The 14,653-nt window shown below is 29.1% G+C and overlaps 2 protein-coding genes across 3 annotated transcripts; one reads left to right on the top strand and one right to left on the bottom strand.

The window, feature by feature from the left end:
• Positions 1-57: 57 nt before the first annotated feature.
• LOC113794137 (uncharacterized) lies at positions 58-3,474 on the bottom strand. The gene is made up of 4 exons (XM_027344228.2): positions 1,845-3,474; positions 1,424-1,779; positions 1,026-1,363; positions 58-970 (listed from the first exon to the last, which is right to left on the bottom strand). Exons 1-4 carry the CDS (start codon positions 3,096-3,098, stop codon positions 459-461), a joined length of 2,460 nt encoding a protein of 819 aa, XP_027200029.1. The 5' UTR covers positions 3,099-3,474; the 3' UTR covers positions 58-458.
• Positions 3,475-4,226: 752 nt separating this feature from the next.
• On the top strand, positions 4,227-13,384 carry lap (phosphatidylinositol-binding clathrin assembly protein lap). 2 transcript variants are annotated; one of them, XM_075822458.1, is made up of 12 exons: positions 4,227-4,677; positions 5,382-5,618; positions 7,172-7,429; positions 7,488-7,809; positions 7,878-8,300; positions 8,360-8,453; positions 8,582-8,602; positions 8,736-9,096; positions 9,755-9,787; positions 11,747-12,131; positions 12,199-12,592; positions 12,655-13,384. In XM_075822458.1, the coding sequence occupies exons 3-12, from the start codon at positions 7,285-7,287 to the stop codon at positions 12,823-12,825; spliced, it is 2,349 nt and encodes a 782-aa protein (XP_075678573.1). In that variant the 5' UTR covers positions 4,227-4,677; positions 5,382-5,618; positions 7,172-7,284; the 3' UTR covers positions 12,826-13,384. The 2 variants fall into 2 exon arrangements, with proteins under 2 accessions (XP_075678573.1, XP_075678574.1); XM_075822459.1 differs by lacking the exon at positions 8,582-8,602 and having other exon boundaries at positions 4,232-4,677.
• Positions 13,385-14,653: the final 1,269 nt, after the last annotated feature.

Genomic DNA, 14,653 nt, shown 5'->3' with positions numbered 1-14,653 from the left:
ATCATTTCTTTTTTTTTTTGCACAGTGTGATTGTTTAGAAATGTGCGATTGTAATAATGAAATAAGGATTGCATGTTGTTATTTTTTATAAATATTAAAAAAAAATCAAATTAGTAAATATAATCAATCAACCATTTTATATTGAATATATATATTATGTAATAATAATTATCATCTGATCATTAATGAAGTGAAGGTGATGATGATGGTGGGGGGGAAATAAACTGTATATATAATCGTATAATGAACAATTTTTTTTACAATAATAATAATATGAATCTGGTGGATGTAAAATTTTGATGATTAAATTAAATCAGATTAGAATTTGTGTGTGTAGGGGGCCAGAAAAGAGATCAGAAAAAAAGTGTGAGCGAAAAGCAAAAAAAAAGAAGAAATGAATGGAATTTCGACTAGTTGGATTAGCTATGATCATTTGGTGATTGATATTTTTTTGTTGTTCATGATGGTTTCTCTGTACGATGTTTGTTTTTGGAATTTTCATTTAAAAATTTCATAAGTAATTGTTTACGTGATGCACATTGCTGAATCGATGGTGGTTCGCTTTGTAAACGTTCATTATTTGATGGTCGTTCGGTACGATTTTGTTCAGGTGTTTCACTATGACGACGATTTCGAAAATGAATACCATTTTCCATTCGTAATGATGATTTGGACTTGGCAATCTCTGAATCGACAGTAGAATAGGCAATGCGAGCTCTTTTGTTTTTTCGATTATCCAACGATTTTTTATTATCATCATTGGGGACATCATCAGCGGAACGTTTGTTTGATTTTTTTGACATCGAATATTTTCGTTGTTGATGGTGATTATGAGAACGATTATTGTCGTCCAAAACGTTTGATGATGATGCATCGCCGGGTTGATTGTCGGTGGCTATTTTGTCATCTTTGGCTCGTGTATCTCGATAATAGTTTTTGAGTCGAACATGCCAGGCAATCGAAGTGACAGCTAAATTATCAATGAATTATGATTAATGAAATGGATGATCAAACGTAACACTTACCAGTGATTGTGCGAAATTGGTGGATTATGTTACGGGGTAGAAAATAAATGTCATTATCGTGCAATTGCACACGTGCATATGTTACGCCTTCACGTCGTAATTGATTAAGTTTAGCATCTTCGATCCACGTGACGCATTGAGAAACGGGTGGTTCATAAAGATCCAACTGTAGTTTCATGGTGAGTTCATCAAAATGGGCAGCATCGAATGCTACAACATCTTTGGTGGCACGATTATACTTGGGCTGTTGTCCACAATGTATTGCTTTCAATACACCGACAGCTGCAGTAGTTTGCCGTTCTAAACCTTCGCCAACTTGATCGGCATGAGCTCTAGTTCTGTAGAAAAAGAATAGATTATGTTGGTGATTTTTCGTTATTTGAATGAAATTAACTAACCTATCTTCGAACATGAATTCTCGAGGTTCGGATGATCGTCGTAACAGACCACGTAGTTCATTCTGACGTTTAGGTGTAGTGTTTGATGAATTTGATGATGAAAGACAAGCGGTCGGGATTAGTTGTTCGCCAGGACGGACCCAAAGTATTGGGCCATCATTTGATTCAGTTGGCGATGACATGTGTAACGATGACATTGGTCCCCATGGCATTACTAAGCGAAGAAATGGTGATTTCTCCAGAATTGAAATTAATCGAGGGAAATAACCACCAACTTCTTCGTGTACAGTGCCTACTACCGACACCTGATGTAATGGACCATATCGAAAAGTACCATTCAAATAAGTTCGATGAACCTGATCATGGATAAATCCATTATTATTATCGATCATCATGAGATAGGAAACAATGTTTCACTTACTTGTTGACGATATTTGGTCATTGTGGTTGTTTCAATGTCCGAACCGGATTGACCAAGTTTGCCTGCCTTAACCGCAAGATTTGGATTCGAATCGGAAAGCCATTCAAGCCAATCTGGCATATAATAAGCGGCATTATGTACAATGCTAATTACATAGGCTGAAACATTTGGTTTTACTTCACGAAAGCTTTCCTTCATGAATTCGGCAGATAATTCCAGTTTCTGTTGTCGATCAAGATGAGCAATTTCATCCCAATAAAGATGCAATACTTTTGCATAACCATTCGGACATTGTTCAACGCGAAAATATTTTCCATATCGTAGATTTTGTAATTCTGCTGCCGGCATTGGTAATCTTGGTGTCATCAATGATAGCGATAATGCTAATGGTAATTTGCGAATCTGTGTGGCCAGATATTGTACGATTTTACATTGAATTCGTACATTTGACTTTTTCACCTGATTCGATGATGATGATGATGATGGTTGGTTGTTTTCATTACAAACAGTGGAATTATGAACATGGTGATGATGATGATGATGAAGATGATCATGGTCATGATGATTGTGGTCATTCGGTTCCTGTTTGATTGTTTGAACATGAACATTGTTGTTATTATCACGATGACTGGTTGATGGTGATTGTTGTGATAATGGTAATGTCGATGTGGATGCTACTGCGTTGACAATCATCGAATCATTTACTTCATTGGTTGATAATGATTGTTCGTGTTGATTTTCAGATTTTCCAACATTACAACGAAGACGTTGTACAAATTCTTTGATCAATGTATTGGCAGCTGTTGTTGATGAACAAGCATCCGGTGTTGATGATGAATCCTGAGCTAATATTCGAAACAGCATGCGTCTAGAATCATCTTGTTGGCACATACGTTTGAATGCATGATATAATGGATCGTTTATGGTATTTGTTGTCGATGTTGATGATGATACATCGGATAATTTTCGTTTCATTCGATCACGATATGATAATTGATTTACTTTTGATGATGATTTTTTCATCATTTTTGTTGTGGTCGGTGATGTTGATGATGGATGAATGCGACCATTTGAATTGGACTCTTCTTTTCTTGAATTGGTTACAACAACACAATTATCACCGTTATTTGGAACAGCAACCGTAGAGATATTGTTGGATGATTTTTTACTTTCCGACGACGACGATGATGATTCTGTTGTTGACATTTTGATTGGTTTTTCTTGTGAATGAAACTTTTGACTAGTTTCCTTCATGATTGGTTGTTGTTCTTGAATGAATTTGATTTTGAACAAACTTGATTTATTCTATGACAATTGGAATTCGATAAACATTAGCCAACATTTATTGACATTTGTATATATGTTTACAAATGGTGATACGTGGCTCATGGCGATTCCAATCAATCATTTCGAGTTTTTTTTTATTATTATTTGGCCTTCTTTCTTTTGATTTTGTCTTGAATAATTCGATGATGATGAAACAAAATTCACAAATAAATCATTGCCATTAACAACAATAATAATAATAATGTTAATATAAATTTGTTTTTAATATTATAAATTGATGATTATAAACAAGGGATGCTAATCACAATTGTGTTTGTATAACAAACATTATTATTACACACAAACACACATACAACAAAACAAAAATATCTGTAAAGAGAAAAGAGAGAGCCAAAAAAAAACGAATCGAATGGTATTATACAACACAACAAAACGTTCCAACAAAACAAACGAATATCCACATAGATAGAAGAGCATAGTAGTGGTATAGCCATGAACATTTGACATTCAATTCACTATTATGAACAATACAAATACCAAAAGTAGTAGTAATAATAATAGTAATGGCGGCCATTAAATTCAAAAAAAAAAAAGAAACAAAAAAGGTAGAAGCATAAAATAATACATTAAAAAAAATCACCTTTGTCTTATATATCTAGTAGTGGTAGTGGCTGTTATTTTTTTTCATGCATAACTCACGTACGCAAAAAAAAATAAAAATTCAATTTGATTCATAACAACAGCAGAAGCAGCCGGTAATTATAAAAAGTATATCTTGTTGCGCACTCACTCCCTCACATTCACATTTAATGAATGAATGATATTTTACGATACAAGATGGCGTTCGTATTCATCAAAAAATGTTCTGTTCCAAAAAAAAAAAATGCCAATAGATGGCATAAACAAAAAAAAAAAAAAAAAAAAAGACAAATTGAGCGAGCCAAAGAGACGAGTTTATCCTGTATATTTTTTGTTTGTTTGTTTGTTATTTATCCGTCATTTCATTCATTACAATTTTTTTTTGTTTTGTTTGATATCAATTACACACACACATATTGCTCGAATGTAACAAAATATTATTGCCACTATAGTTTTGTTTTTTTTTTTTTGGCTGTTTGATCATCGAATGATGAAATTGATGCAAAATATTTTGTTTAAAATCTTGTAGAAAAAATTTTTACCAATTTTTCTTTGCTTCGATGTTTGTCTGTCTGTTTGTTCGATGTGGATGTTATTAATGTTAAAAACAACTATACAACGACAACGATGATATTTTAACATTTCGATTACTTGGCTGTTTTCTTCTTTTGGCTGTGTTTGTTATTTTTTTTTCTATTGATTTCATTCGATTCTATAGAAAATATTGAAAATATTTGCCACGTGTTTGTTTTTTTTTTTCGTTTTCTCTCTATCTCATTACTTGATTTTCGATTCATTCATTCATTGTTTCTTCCGATTTGTGATGCAAATGAAAAAAACAACAACGTTTTTCTAAATGAATAAATCTTTAACCGGCAAACATTATCCAATTATTTAAGATCCTGAGGTTAGTAATTAAAATATTTTAAAATTTTAAAAAAATCAAAAATTTTCATCAAAAAATCAATAATAAAATGAATTTACTTTCACATTCCTAACATTCATTTCACTGGATTTAACAAGAATTACGCCGACTCATTATTTAGGAAAATAAAAAACATTTATAAAAAAAAATCTTGCTTTGAACTGATCATCCACACACTATATTATATAATCTTTTTTTTCCAATTATATATTCCATCTTCTGATGGTAGAATAACATTCATTCATTCATTCATCTTTGCTTTACTTCTATAACCGAAAAAAATTCATCGCATTTTTATATAGCGAACAAAAACAAGCCACCAAAGATAGTATTATAGATAATAATAATTGAGTTTTGTTTTGGCATGTTATGTTTGTTTGGTACACCAAGCCTTGTTGTTGTTGTTGTATATAGCCAGAAAAATAGATGAACAAAAAGCCCAAGTAAAAAAAAAAAAGAAATTCCAAAAATTTTCATCATCCAATTCGAATCAAATCGAAAGTTTTGTTTGATTTCTTGGGTTCCAGATGATAAAACAATAGGAAAAAAACAAAACAAAATTTTTAAAGTTTTTTAAGAAAAAAAAAACTATTGAAAACCAAATACTGCTCCAAGAAGAAAAATCGATTCATTCATTTTCTTCAAATGATTTTTTTCTGATCAAAGTTTCATTTTCATTTATATAGAACATTGTGGTTGTCAATAATTTCATTTCCCTCTTCTTCTTCATCATCTTGGTCTTTTCACCACCACCAATATCATCATCACTCAGTTCATTTTTTTTCCAGTGTTTGATCCAAACATTATATAATCATCATATTAGATTCACTACGTTTCCATTCTCGCATCTTGTTCTGGTTTTCGTCGTTTTCATCAACGAAATTAGTCAAGAAAAAAAAACCAAAATAACAAACAAAAGAAAGGTATGTATGGTATTCATTTTTTTGATTGAAAAACTTGGGATTGTGTTTTGTGTGGGAGAAGGGAAATCTGTTTTTACAATGAAATAAAATGTTGTTGTTGTTGATAATGATGATGATGACCTTTATTTTTCTCTTGGTTTAATATCCATATGGATCTATCCATTTTGGATTTTTCATTTAGATTTTACCATAAACAGAAGCTTTGGTCATCATTATCATCTTTTCTTTATGTATACTACGCGTGTGTGTTTTTTTACTTTTATTGAAAAAAAAGTCAAATGTTTGTAGGTCATCATCATCATTGGAACACGTTTCTTAAATGATTCCAGAAACTAAATGTTGTTGTTTGTTGATGATGAAATCAACTAACAACAACAAGGAACAAATTGAAATGAAAGGCTTATTTTTTTCTATGGAAAAAAAAGAGAGAAAATCTATTGGGGCACCATCGAAAACAACAACAACGTAAAAAGCATATTGAGGACATATACAAACCTGGGAGTTTTGCTTTTGCTTTGTTTTTGTATACGAAAAATCAATTAATCAAATTTTGTTTTGTTTTGTTTTGTTTCAAAATAAATGAGTAATTTTCCCCCTTTTTTGCTACAAAAAAAAAAAAAAGAAAAAATCCGAATGAATCTTTTCTTGTTACTGATGATGTTTCTGTTATCTTTTTTTTTTGTTCACAATTCAATGTTAATAGTGGGTGTTTTTTTTTGTTTGGTGGAAAAAAAGAGGGATTTTACAGAAATTTTGATTTGGTCATTCTTTATTCAATTCGAGAGGGTGTTAATTCATTCATTCAAATCTAATCAATCAGGAATTATTGTGATTGCGAGAGAGAGAAAAACTCCAAACAAACAAACATCATTTGATGATGCTATATTGATATGATGTGCCGGCAAACGGTTTTGTCGACTTTCAATTGACAAACAACAACAAGGAAATTTTACAGCCATAATAATAATTTAACCCTAAATAATAATATAGGGAGGGAAGTGAAGAGAAGAAAAAAAAACAAACATCCCTTTCATCTATACATTATTATTGTTGTTGTTGTTAATTGATGATTATGATTATGATGATTATTGTCAATAGATTTTTGTTTTTTCAAATAACAACTTTCTTAAAGTTTTTACTATTTTTTATTTAAATATAATCTCTTTATGTTTTGAAGTTATTTTGATGTTTATCGTGATGGTGGTGGTGGTGGTAGATGATTTTAATGATTGAAAATACAATTGATTTTGAATGTATATATAGTGTGAGAGTGGGAGAATATATGTGAGTTAAACATTATTAACATTGTAATAATTTTCTGATATTGGTGTTTTGGTGTTTTGTTTATCATCATCATCAAATGTGTAAATCGAAAGAAATGTGAAATGTGAAATTGAATAATTTTTCTTGTTTGATTTTGTTCCTGTTTTTTGTTTTCGTTCGTTCGTTCGTTATCAAAATATATGAAACGGGCGTTATGATTTTTTTGATTTTTGATTTTTGATTTCAAATTTTTCTCATTTCACTTTCAATTTCTTCTTTTTTATATATAGGAACAGATTTCACCGGTGAAAAATAAATAAAAAAGATTTGGATTTTAAAAAAAAAATTTAAAATTTCTTTCATCATCAAAAGTAATCATAATAATAATTAAGTGTTAACAAAAATGATGCCCGGAGCACATTCAGGGCAAACCTTAAATGATCGGATTAATGCAGCACGTTATGCATTAGCTGGTCAAGGTTTAGCTCGTGTTGTTTGTAAAGCAACAACCGAAGAAATGATTGCACCTAAAAAGAAACATATTGATTGTAAGTAAAATTTTTTAATTTTAAAATTTTTTTTTACTAATAAAACTTTTTATAAAAGATTTATTACAATGTACGGATGAACCAAACGTATCGATACCACAATTGGCAAATTTATTAATTGAACGTACACAACAATCAAGTTGGATTGTTGTATTTAAAGCATTAGTTACTGTACATCATTTAATGTGTTATGGAAATGAACGTTTTACACAATATTTAGCATCAAGTAATTGTAATTTTCAATTAAATAATTATTTAGATAAATCATTACCAAAAGGTTATGATATGTCAATATTTATACGTCGTTATGCACGTTATATTAATACAAAAGCATTATCATATCGTACGGTTGCTTTTGATTTTACCAAAGTTAAACGAGGGTATGTTTTTTTTGTAAATTTTAAATTTTACTTGTAAAAAATTCATTATTCACCGTTCATTTATACAGAGATGATTGTCAATTACGACAAATGGGTATGGAAAAATTATTGAAAACAATACCCGTATTACAAACACAGATCGATACATTATTAGAATTTGATTGTAATGCTAATGATTTAACAAATAGTGTTATCAATGCAGCATTCTTTTTATTATTTAAAGATCTAATACGTTTATTTGCTTGCTATAATGATGGTATTATCACTTGTTTGGAAAAATATTTTGAATTAACAAATAAAAAATTGGCACGTGAAACATTGGATATTTATAAAAAATTTTTAACACGTATGAATAAAGTGGCTGAATTTCTGAAAGTAGCCGAAATGGCCGGTATTGATCGTGGTGAAATACCTGATTTAACTAAAGCACCAAGTAGTTTATTAGAAGCAATGGAACAACATTTAGCTGCTATGGAAGGAAGAAAACCAGGGTAAATATTGGATTTTTTTTCAAATTGAATTAATGTACAAAAAACAACATTTTTTGCAGAACAACATCAAATGGTGAAAATAAACCAGCGGATGAACAAACAACAGTTAAAAAAGCTATTGAAGAAGAGGAAAAATTTCTTAATAAATTAAAGGTAATTTTCGAAGGGGTATTTTTATCTTTTTTTCTCAGCCAGAATGCCTTTCAACTTTTAACTCTTTTCTAATTCTTTTTCTTCCTTTGACTTTTGCTTTCCAATAAAAAACTAAATAACGAATTCAGAATGAATCTTCGGAAAGTTCGGTCAGTGTTACTGTTTTTTTTGTTGTTTCTGGTGTGCATGTTTTGTGAAAATTTTCGCTATATTTTTTCATTTTGACGGTTTTTTTTGAAAATTTTCATTTAAATAATTTTTTCTTTTTATTTTTCAAAACAGGAAAAACATTTACAAGAAAAAAAGGTGAATAATCCATTTTTGGCATTATCAAGTGGAAATAATCAAGATGATTTGGCTAAAAAATCAAACGATATGATTGATTTATTAATGGATGGTGGTGGTGGTGGTGGTGAAAAATCATCAACAACAAATGCTGATCTATTTTCATTGGATACATCATCATCATCGGCTATGGCAGCCAATAATCCATTTGCTGATATTTTAAATTCATTAAGTATTACATCGGCAACAACTACTGCTTCAACATCATCATCAGCTAAAACTACTACTGCTGCAGGTGATTTTGCTACATCCGATGGTTTTGCTGCTGCATTCGGAAGTTCCAGTAATTCTAATATTGGTAATGTTTTTTTATTTCATTTGTTAATTGTTAATGTTGTTAATTTTTCCTAGAAACTTTCTTTTTTTTTGAATTTTTTTTTTTGCTGAGCAAGTTTATTTAGAAAAAGAAAACTTTGTTTTTTAGTGGGTTTTTTTTTCGTTTTTGGTTTGATTTTTCCCAGTTTGGTTTTTTTGTTTTTTAATTTTTTTGGTTGCCCATGTCACACACAGTAGTTGATTGCACTGATTTTTTTTAGTTTAGTTTTTTTTCAGTTTCAAAAATTTCAGTTTTACACAATACTCAGACATATACACAGAATTCATATACAGAATCGATAAAGTTTACTAGGGAAATTTTTTCTACAAATTCTGTTTTTGTTGTTGCTGTTGTGAATAATGGTGGTGAAATTGAGTTTTTTTCATTTGCATTTCGACGATTTTTCTAATTCATCATTTCAATATTCAATCAATTCAATTCAACTAACCAACCAATCTTTTTTCTTTTTTTTCGTTTGTTTTTCATTTTCTTTTTTTTCAAAAATCTTATTCAACTTGATTTTTTTAAAAAAAACTTTTTATTTACTTTGTGCGTGTATGTGTGTGCGTGTGGTTGTAAAATGTGATAATTTTCTTTACGTTTTTAAAAAAAATGTTAACAAAAATTACAAATTATTTAGTGAGAGCACCACCAGTCATAACTATGTATCCAGGTATGTGAATCTTTTTTTCGTTTTGTTTCGTTTTTTACCTCTTTTTTGTTTTTTTTTCTGTTATTTTGTTTTGACCAAAACAAACACAAATCTTACATAAATTGCTTTTTGATTCATCATTTCGAAATTGATTGAAATCAACATCATCAGATATTAAACATCCATTCTATCCATTCCATCACAATATAACACTTTATATATATTATATAACACAAGAAAATATTTGATGCTTATTTTTTGGTTTTTGTTTTGTTTTTTCAATTTGCTTTTGCCTGCTTATTTATTCTGTTTGTTTTTGTTTTGTTTTTTATTTCAATTTAGATTAATTCAATATCTCCACGATATCCATTTCCATTTACAAATCTATCTTTTTCTTTTTTTTTACTAATCAATATAATTCCTTTATCTTTTTTTTCTTTCTTTCTTTTCTCAATTTTGATTTCCTCATCTATTTTTTCCAACAAAAAAAAAATATTCATTGCTTTTCTCTTCGTTTGATTATTTGTCGATTTTTGTTGTTGTTTAACACTTTCACAAACATTGTGAACTTTGACCAAAAAAAAATTTTTGTTTTTTGGCAATAGAATCGGCTACAGATAAAAAATCACCAACTATTGATGGTAAGTTTTATTGAGTGATGATAATTGAAGAATTTTTAACTTGAATTTTACTTTTTTGTTCAAAATCAGATCGAAATAAAAGTACAGTTAAACAAACACCAACTCGACCACCACCACCACCTTCATCAATTGCAACCGGAAAAGATAAAGATAATGATGATCATGGTAGTGGTTCAACAACTCCTTCTAGTCGATCAAAACAATTACCACCATCACGTCCACCTGCACCGACAACAACAACACCTTCAAAACAGCAAGCTTCATTTCCAGATACCACTGCTGTAACTGTAAACAACAATCAAACAGGTGTTGGTGGTGATCCAAATCAATTACAACAACAATTTCTTCAATTTCAACAACAAATGATGCAACAATTAATGCAAAGTGGAGGTGGAGGGGGTGCTGCAGTTGCAGGTGCAGCAGGAAGTAATGTTCAAGATCCAGCACAAATGATGGCTCAAATGCAAATGATGATGTCACAAATGATGATGAATAATAAAACAACTAATGCTGCTGCTGCTGCTCCTACTACAACCACTACTACTACTATATCAGATTCTGATTCAAAATCAAATAATTTAACCGAAAAATTAGTCGAAGAAGATACAATGGATAAAAAACAACCAACAGAAGAATTGGATGAAAAAAATATAGCTGAAAATAATGAATCAGAAAAAGAATAATTGCGAAAAATAGATGCTTCTTATCATTAGCGATTCTTATCATTCATTCCTAAATATATTTCTCTTATCGTTTTCTTCATCATAATATAGATTCATTTGAATATTCATCATAATCATCATCAGCATAATACTTTTGGCTTAATTCATCATCATTATCTTTCTTCCGTTCTTATCACATTCTTTATTCATTCGTGTTTATGTTTTTCTTTGTGTGTGTGTGTGTCTTCTATACATTCTTATATTTTAGTGGATGTGAATGTGGGTAAAAGTGTGTGTGTGTGTGTAAGATGTTGTTGATCTAATATTCAAATTGATTCATTTTATCTGATCAAGCTCCTTGTGGTGTACGTGCCTATATGTGATATATGAGTTATTCATTTTCACTGTTTTTTGGATGTTACAAAAAATTTGATTTTGGCTAGGTTCATTAATGCTTGCTTTGCTTTGCTTTGCTTAAGTTTTTTTTACGTAGAAACAAAATTAACAAGAATCGTTTTTTGTTTTTGTTTTGTTTTGTTGCTGCTAAGGCTTGCTATTTTTGTTTTGTTTTGTTTTTGCTCCAACATGATACATCAAAACCAAAAATATTCCACGTTTTTGTTGTTGTTGTTGTGATTGATTAATGTTTTTTATTTGTTTTGTTTTGATATAAATAGGTTTCGATGCATTTGGTGATGTTTTACAACCACAAAATGTTAGCACATTAATCAAGAATCAAAAATCATTAATGAATTCAATCGATTCAATGACCAATAATAATTATTTATTTAATAATAATAATAATAATAATCATATAGTGCCAACTAATTATAATAATAATAATAATAATAATTCTTCGTCAACGATAATTCCATTTTCATCATCATTATCATCATCATCATTATTATCATCAGTGCCAACAAGTTCCTCATTATCCTCGAATAATAATCAAGCATCAACAACAACTGGTATATTAGTTAAAGGTGATCTCGATGCAACATTAGCTAGTTTAGCACAAAATCTTGATATTAATGGTCTCAAAGGAGCTAATAATTATAAAAGGTTTGTTTTGTGGTTTGCTGTTTGTTGTTTTTTCAATTGTAATTTTCCAATTTTTTCGCTTTTTTAGAGGACAACAATTTAATCCAAGTCCAAAAAGTACAATGAAAACTGGTGGTGGTGGTGGTGTTAATAATTCATTATCATCAACAACATTGAATGGCACTAATAATAATAATAATATTAATAGTAGTGGATCAATATCACCATCATCAATGATGATGCGAAATCCAATAACAGCAACAACAAATGTATGGAATCGTCCACCAATGGTATTACCACCATCATCATGGACAACACAAACAACATCAGGATCAGGATCATCAATAACACAATCAACAATGATAATGCCAATGATTGGTGGTGGTGGTGTTATTGGTGGTTTACCATCATCAACAACATTATTTGCTAATCAACAACAACAACAACCATCACAAACAATGATGATGGGTAATTCATTTCAGGTATTTTAACCAAAAAAAATCTATTGATTTCATTGATTGATTTACTGATTTTTTTCTAATAGTTACGACATCCATCAATGATACCCGGTGCCGTACCAATATTACCACAAACTGTGAATGCATCAACATTGTCCAGTATATTGGCCGGTCAAAAATCAACAACAACAAACAACAACAATACAACAACCAATAATAATAATAATTCATCAATCGATCCATTTGGAGCACTTTGAAAAAAATTGATTATACAGCAAACAAACAAAAAAAAATTCTGTCATAGTATTCGTGTGTTTGTGATTTTTTTTTCTTTCTCCCAAATCTCTTTCCGAACAATTTTTATTATTTTATTTATAAAAACAAAATTTTATTTATAATAATATATTCTAGTAATGAAAACAACAATCTCAAAAAAAAAGAAAGAACTAAAAAACAAAATGTTATCCCAAAATGTTATTCAAAGATCCATTGAATCATACACACACACATCATGCATCCATACACACACACACACTGATGCCCATTGAATTGAATTACCAACATCTGTCTTGATTGTCGTCATTTTTTTCCCACACATTCTTCTTATTATAATAATGATAATAATAATATATTATTAGTAGTATTGAACAAAAATTCATTCATTGATTCATTCATGTAATCCACCCAGAAACAAAACAAAACAAATTAGGAATGATAAAAAAACAAAAAACAGAATATATAGAGATTTTCGTTTGGTTTTTACTTTATTTTTCTTTTTTTTTCTAATCGATTAAATAAATCTGATTTTGTTGAAAATATTTCGTGTCGAATTAAAATCTAATTACAAAAAAAAACAATTACAGTTCGTTTATGGGTTTTTTAAATTAAATTTTTGTTTTTTATTTGTAAAACTTTTATAAAATTTTTTTGGATTCAACTTAAATTTAGATTATTATAGATATTTATATGTAGATGAAGAAAATGAATTATTAAGAAAATGGCAACAACAAATGGTCCATATAAATGATAATAATTTTTCAATAGTTGTATGATAGAAAAATATTGTTTGTAATAGTATTATATCCCATATGATTGATATTAATTTTATAAATATATTTATTATTATACAGGTATGATTGAAACCTGAAATTGATTTCATTTTCTGATTCATTGTTGATGTTGCTGATGATGGTGATGTTGATGATAACGGTGGTGATAATGGTGGTGATAACGGTGGTGATAATGGTAATGATTTCATATTGCTGAATGATTGGGTTGAAACAACAATTTTTCGATCATCATCATCATCATCATTTGTAAATTGTATAAAACCTGGATAACATAAAATATCACCATTATCGTTATTATGGAAATGAAATGATTTTCTTGCCATTTCAATTTCTTCAAGATCTTGATCATCATCTTCGATTTTTGATTGACAATATTGTTGTTGTTGTTGTCGTAGATATTGTTGTAAAAAACGTGATTCTTGTTGTAAAAATAAATTAGATAAAATCAATACATAAATATGGCCACTAATATCGAATGAAAAATTACTACCATAGCCATTATAATCAATATTTGTTAACCATTGATAATAATCAAAAAATTCTTGTGTTAAAAACCATAATAACATAAATATTGTTATACGAATAAATTTATTACCAATATAATTTCGTAATTTTATGTCAAGCGTTTGATTACAACTGTCATTGGTAATTGTTGATTGTCGATTATCATTATTATTATCATTATAATGAATTTTACAAATAATTGCACAGGTTATAAATGTTAGAGAACTATGTAGAAAAAATGTTAAAAATGGCCAACCACTTTTAACAAATAATTCATGTATTAAATTTGGATTTGAATATTTAAATATAATTAATTCTTGTTGTAATATTTGTTGATCATTAATTATACTACCAATAAATATTATAAATAAATATGAATATAATCGATAATTGTAATGATTATTGATTGATTGATGATGATGATGATGATTTAGATCGATCCAATTTGAATTATAATGTTCCATTTGTATGTCATAATATCAAAGTTAAAAACCAAAAGAAATTTTTTTTT

Source organism: Dermatophagoides pteronyssinus, unplaced genomic scaffold (genome assembly GCF_027571235.1).
Source record: "Dermatophagoides pteronyssinus isolate colony J.1.1.1.1 unplaced genomic scaffold, Derpt_VIB-CSIC_2022.12 sq0017, whole genome shotgun sequence".
NCBI classification, from domain to species: Eukaryota; Metazoa; Arthropoda; class Arachnida; order Sarcoptiformes; family Pyroglyphidae; genus Dermatophagoides; species Dermatophagoides pteronyssinus.
The sequence above is the reverse complement of the archived record's forward strand: the minus strand, read 5'-3'. Positions and strand labels throughout refer to the sequence as shown.

Excerpts from the sequence above, each read along its gene's own strand:
- LOC113794137 (XM_027344228.2), bottom strand. The coding sequence starts at position 3,098 with ATGAAGGAAACTAGTCAAAAGTTTCATTCACAAGAAAAACCAATCAAA. Across the intron at positions 1,780-1,844 it reads TGACCAAATATCGTCAACAA|GTTCATCGAACTTATTTGAA; the intron begins GTAAGTGAAACA and ends ATCCATGATCAG. Across the intron at positions 1,364-1,423 it reads GAATTCATGTTCGAAGATAG|AACTAGAGCTCATGCCGATC; the intron begins GTTAGTTAATTT and ends CTTTTTCTACAG.
- lap (XM_075822458.1), top strand. The coding sequence starts at position 7,285 with ATGATGCCCGGAGCACATTCAGGGCAAACCTTAAATGATCGGATTAAT. Across the intron at positions 8,454-8,581 it reads AATTTCTTAATAAATTAAAG|AATGAATCTTCGGAAAGTTC; the intron begins GTAATTTTCGAA and ends TAACGAATTCAG. Across the intron at positions 9,097-9,754 it reads TTCCAGTAATTCTAATATTG|TGAGAGCACCACCAGTCATA; the intron begins GTAATGTTTTTT and ends CAAATTATTTAG.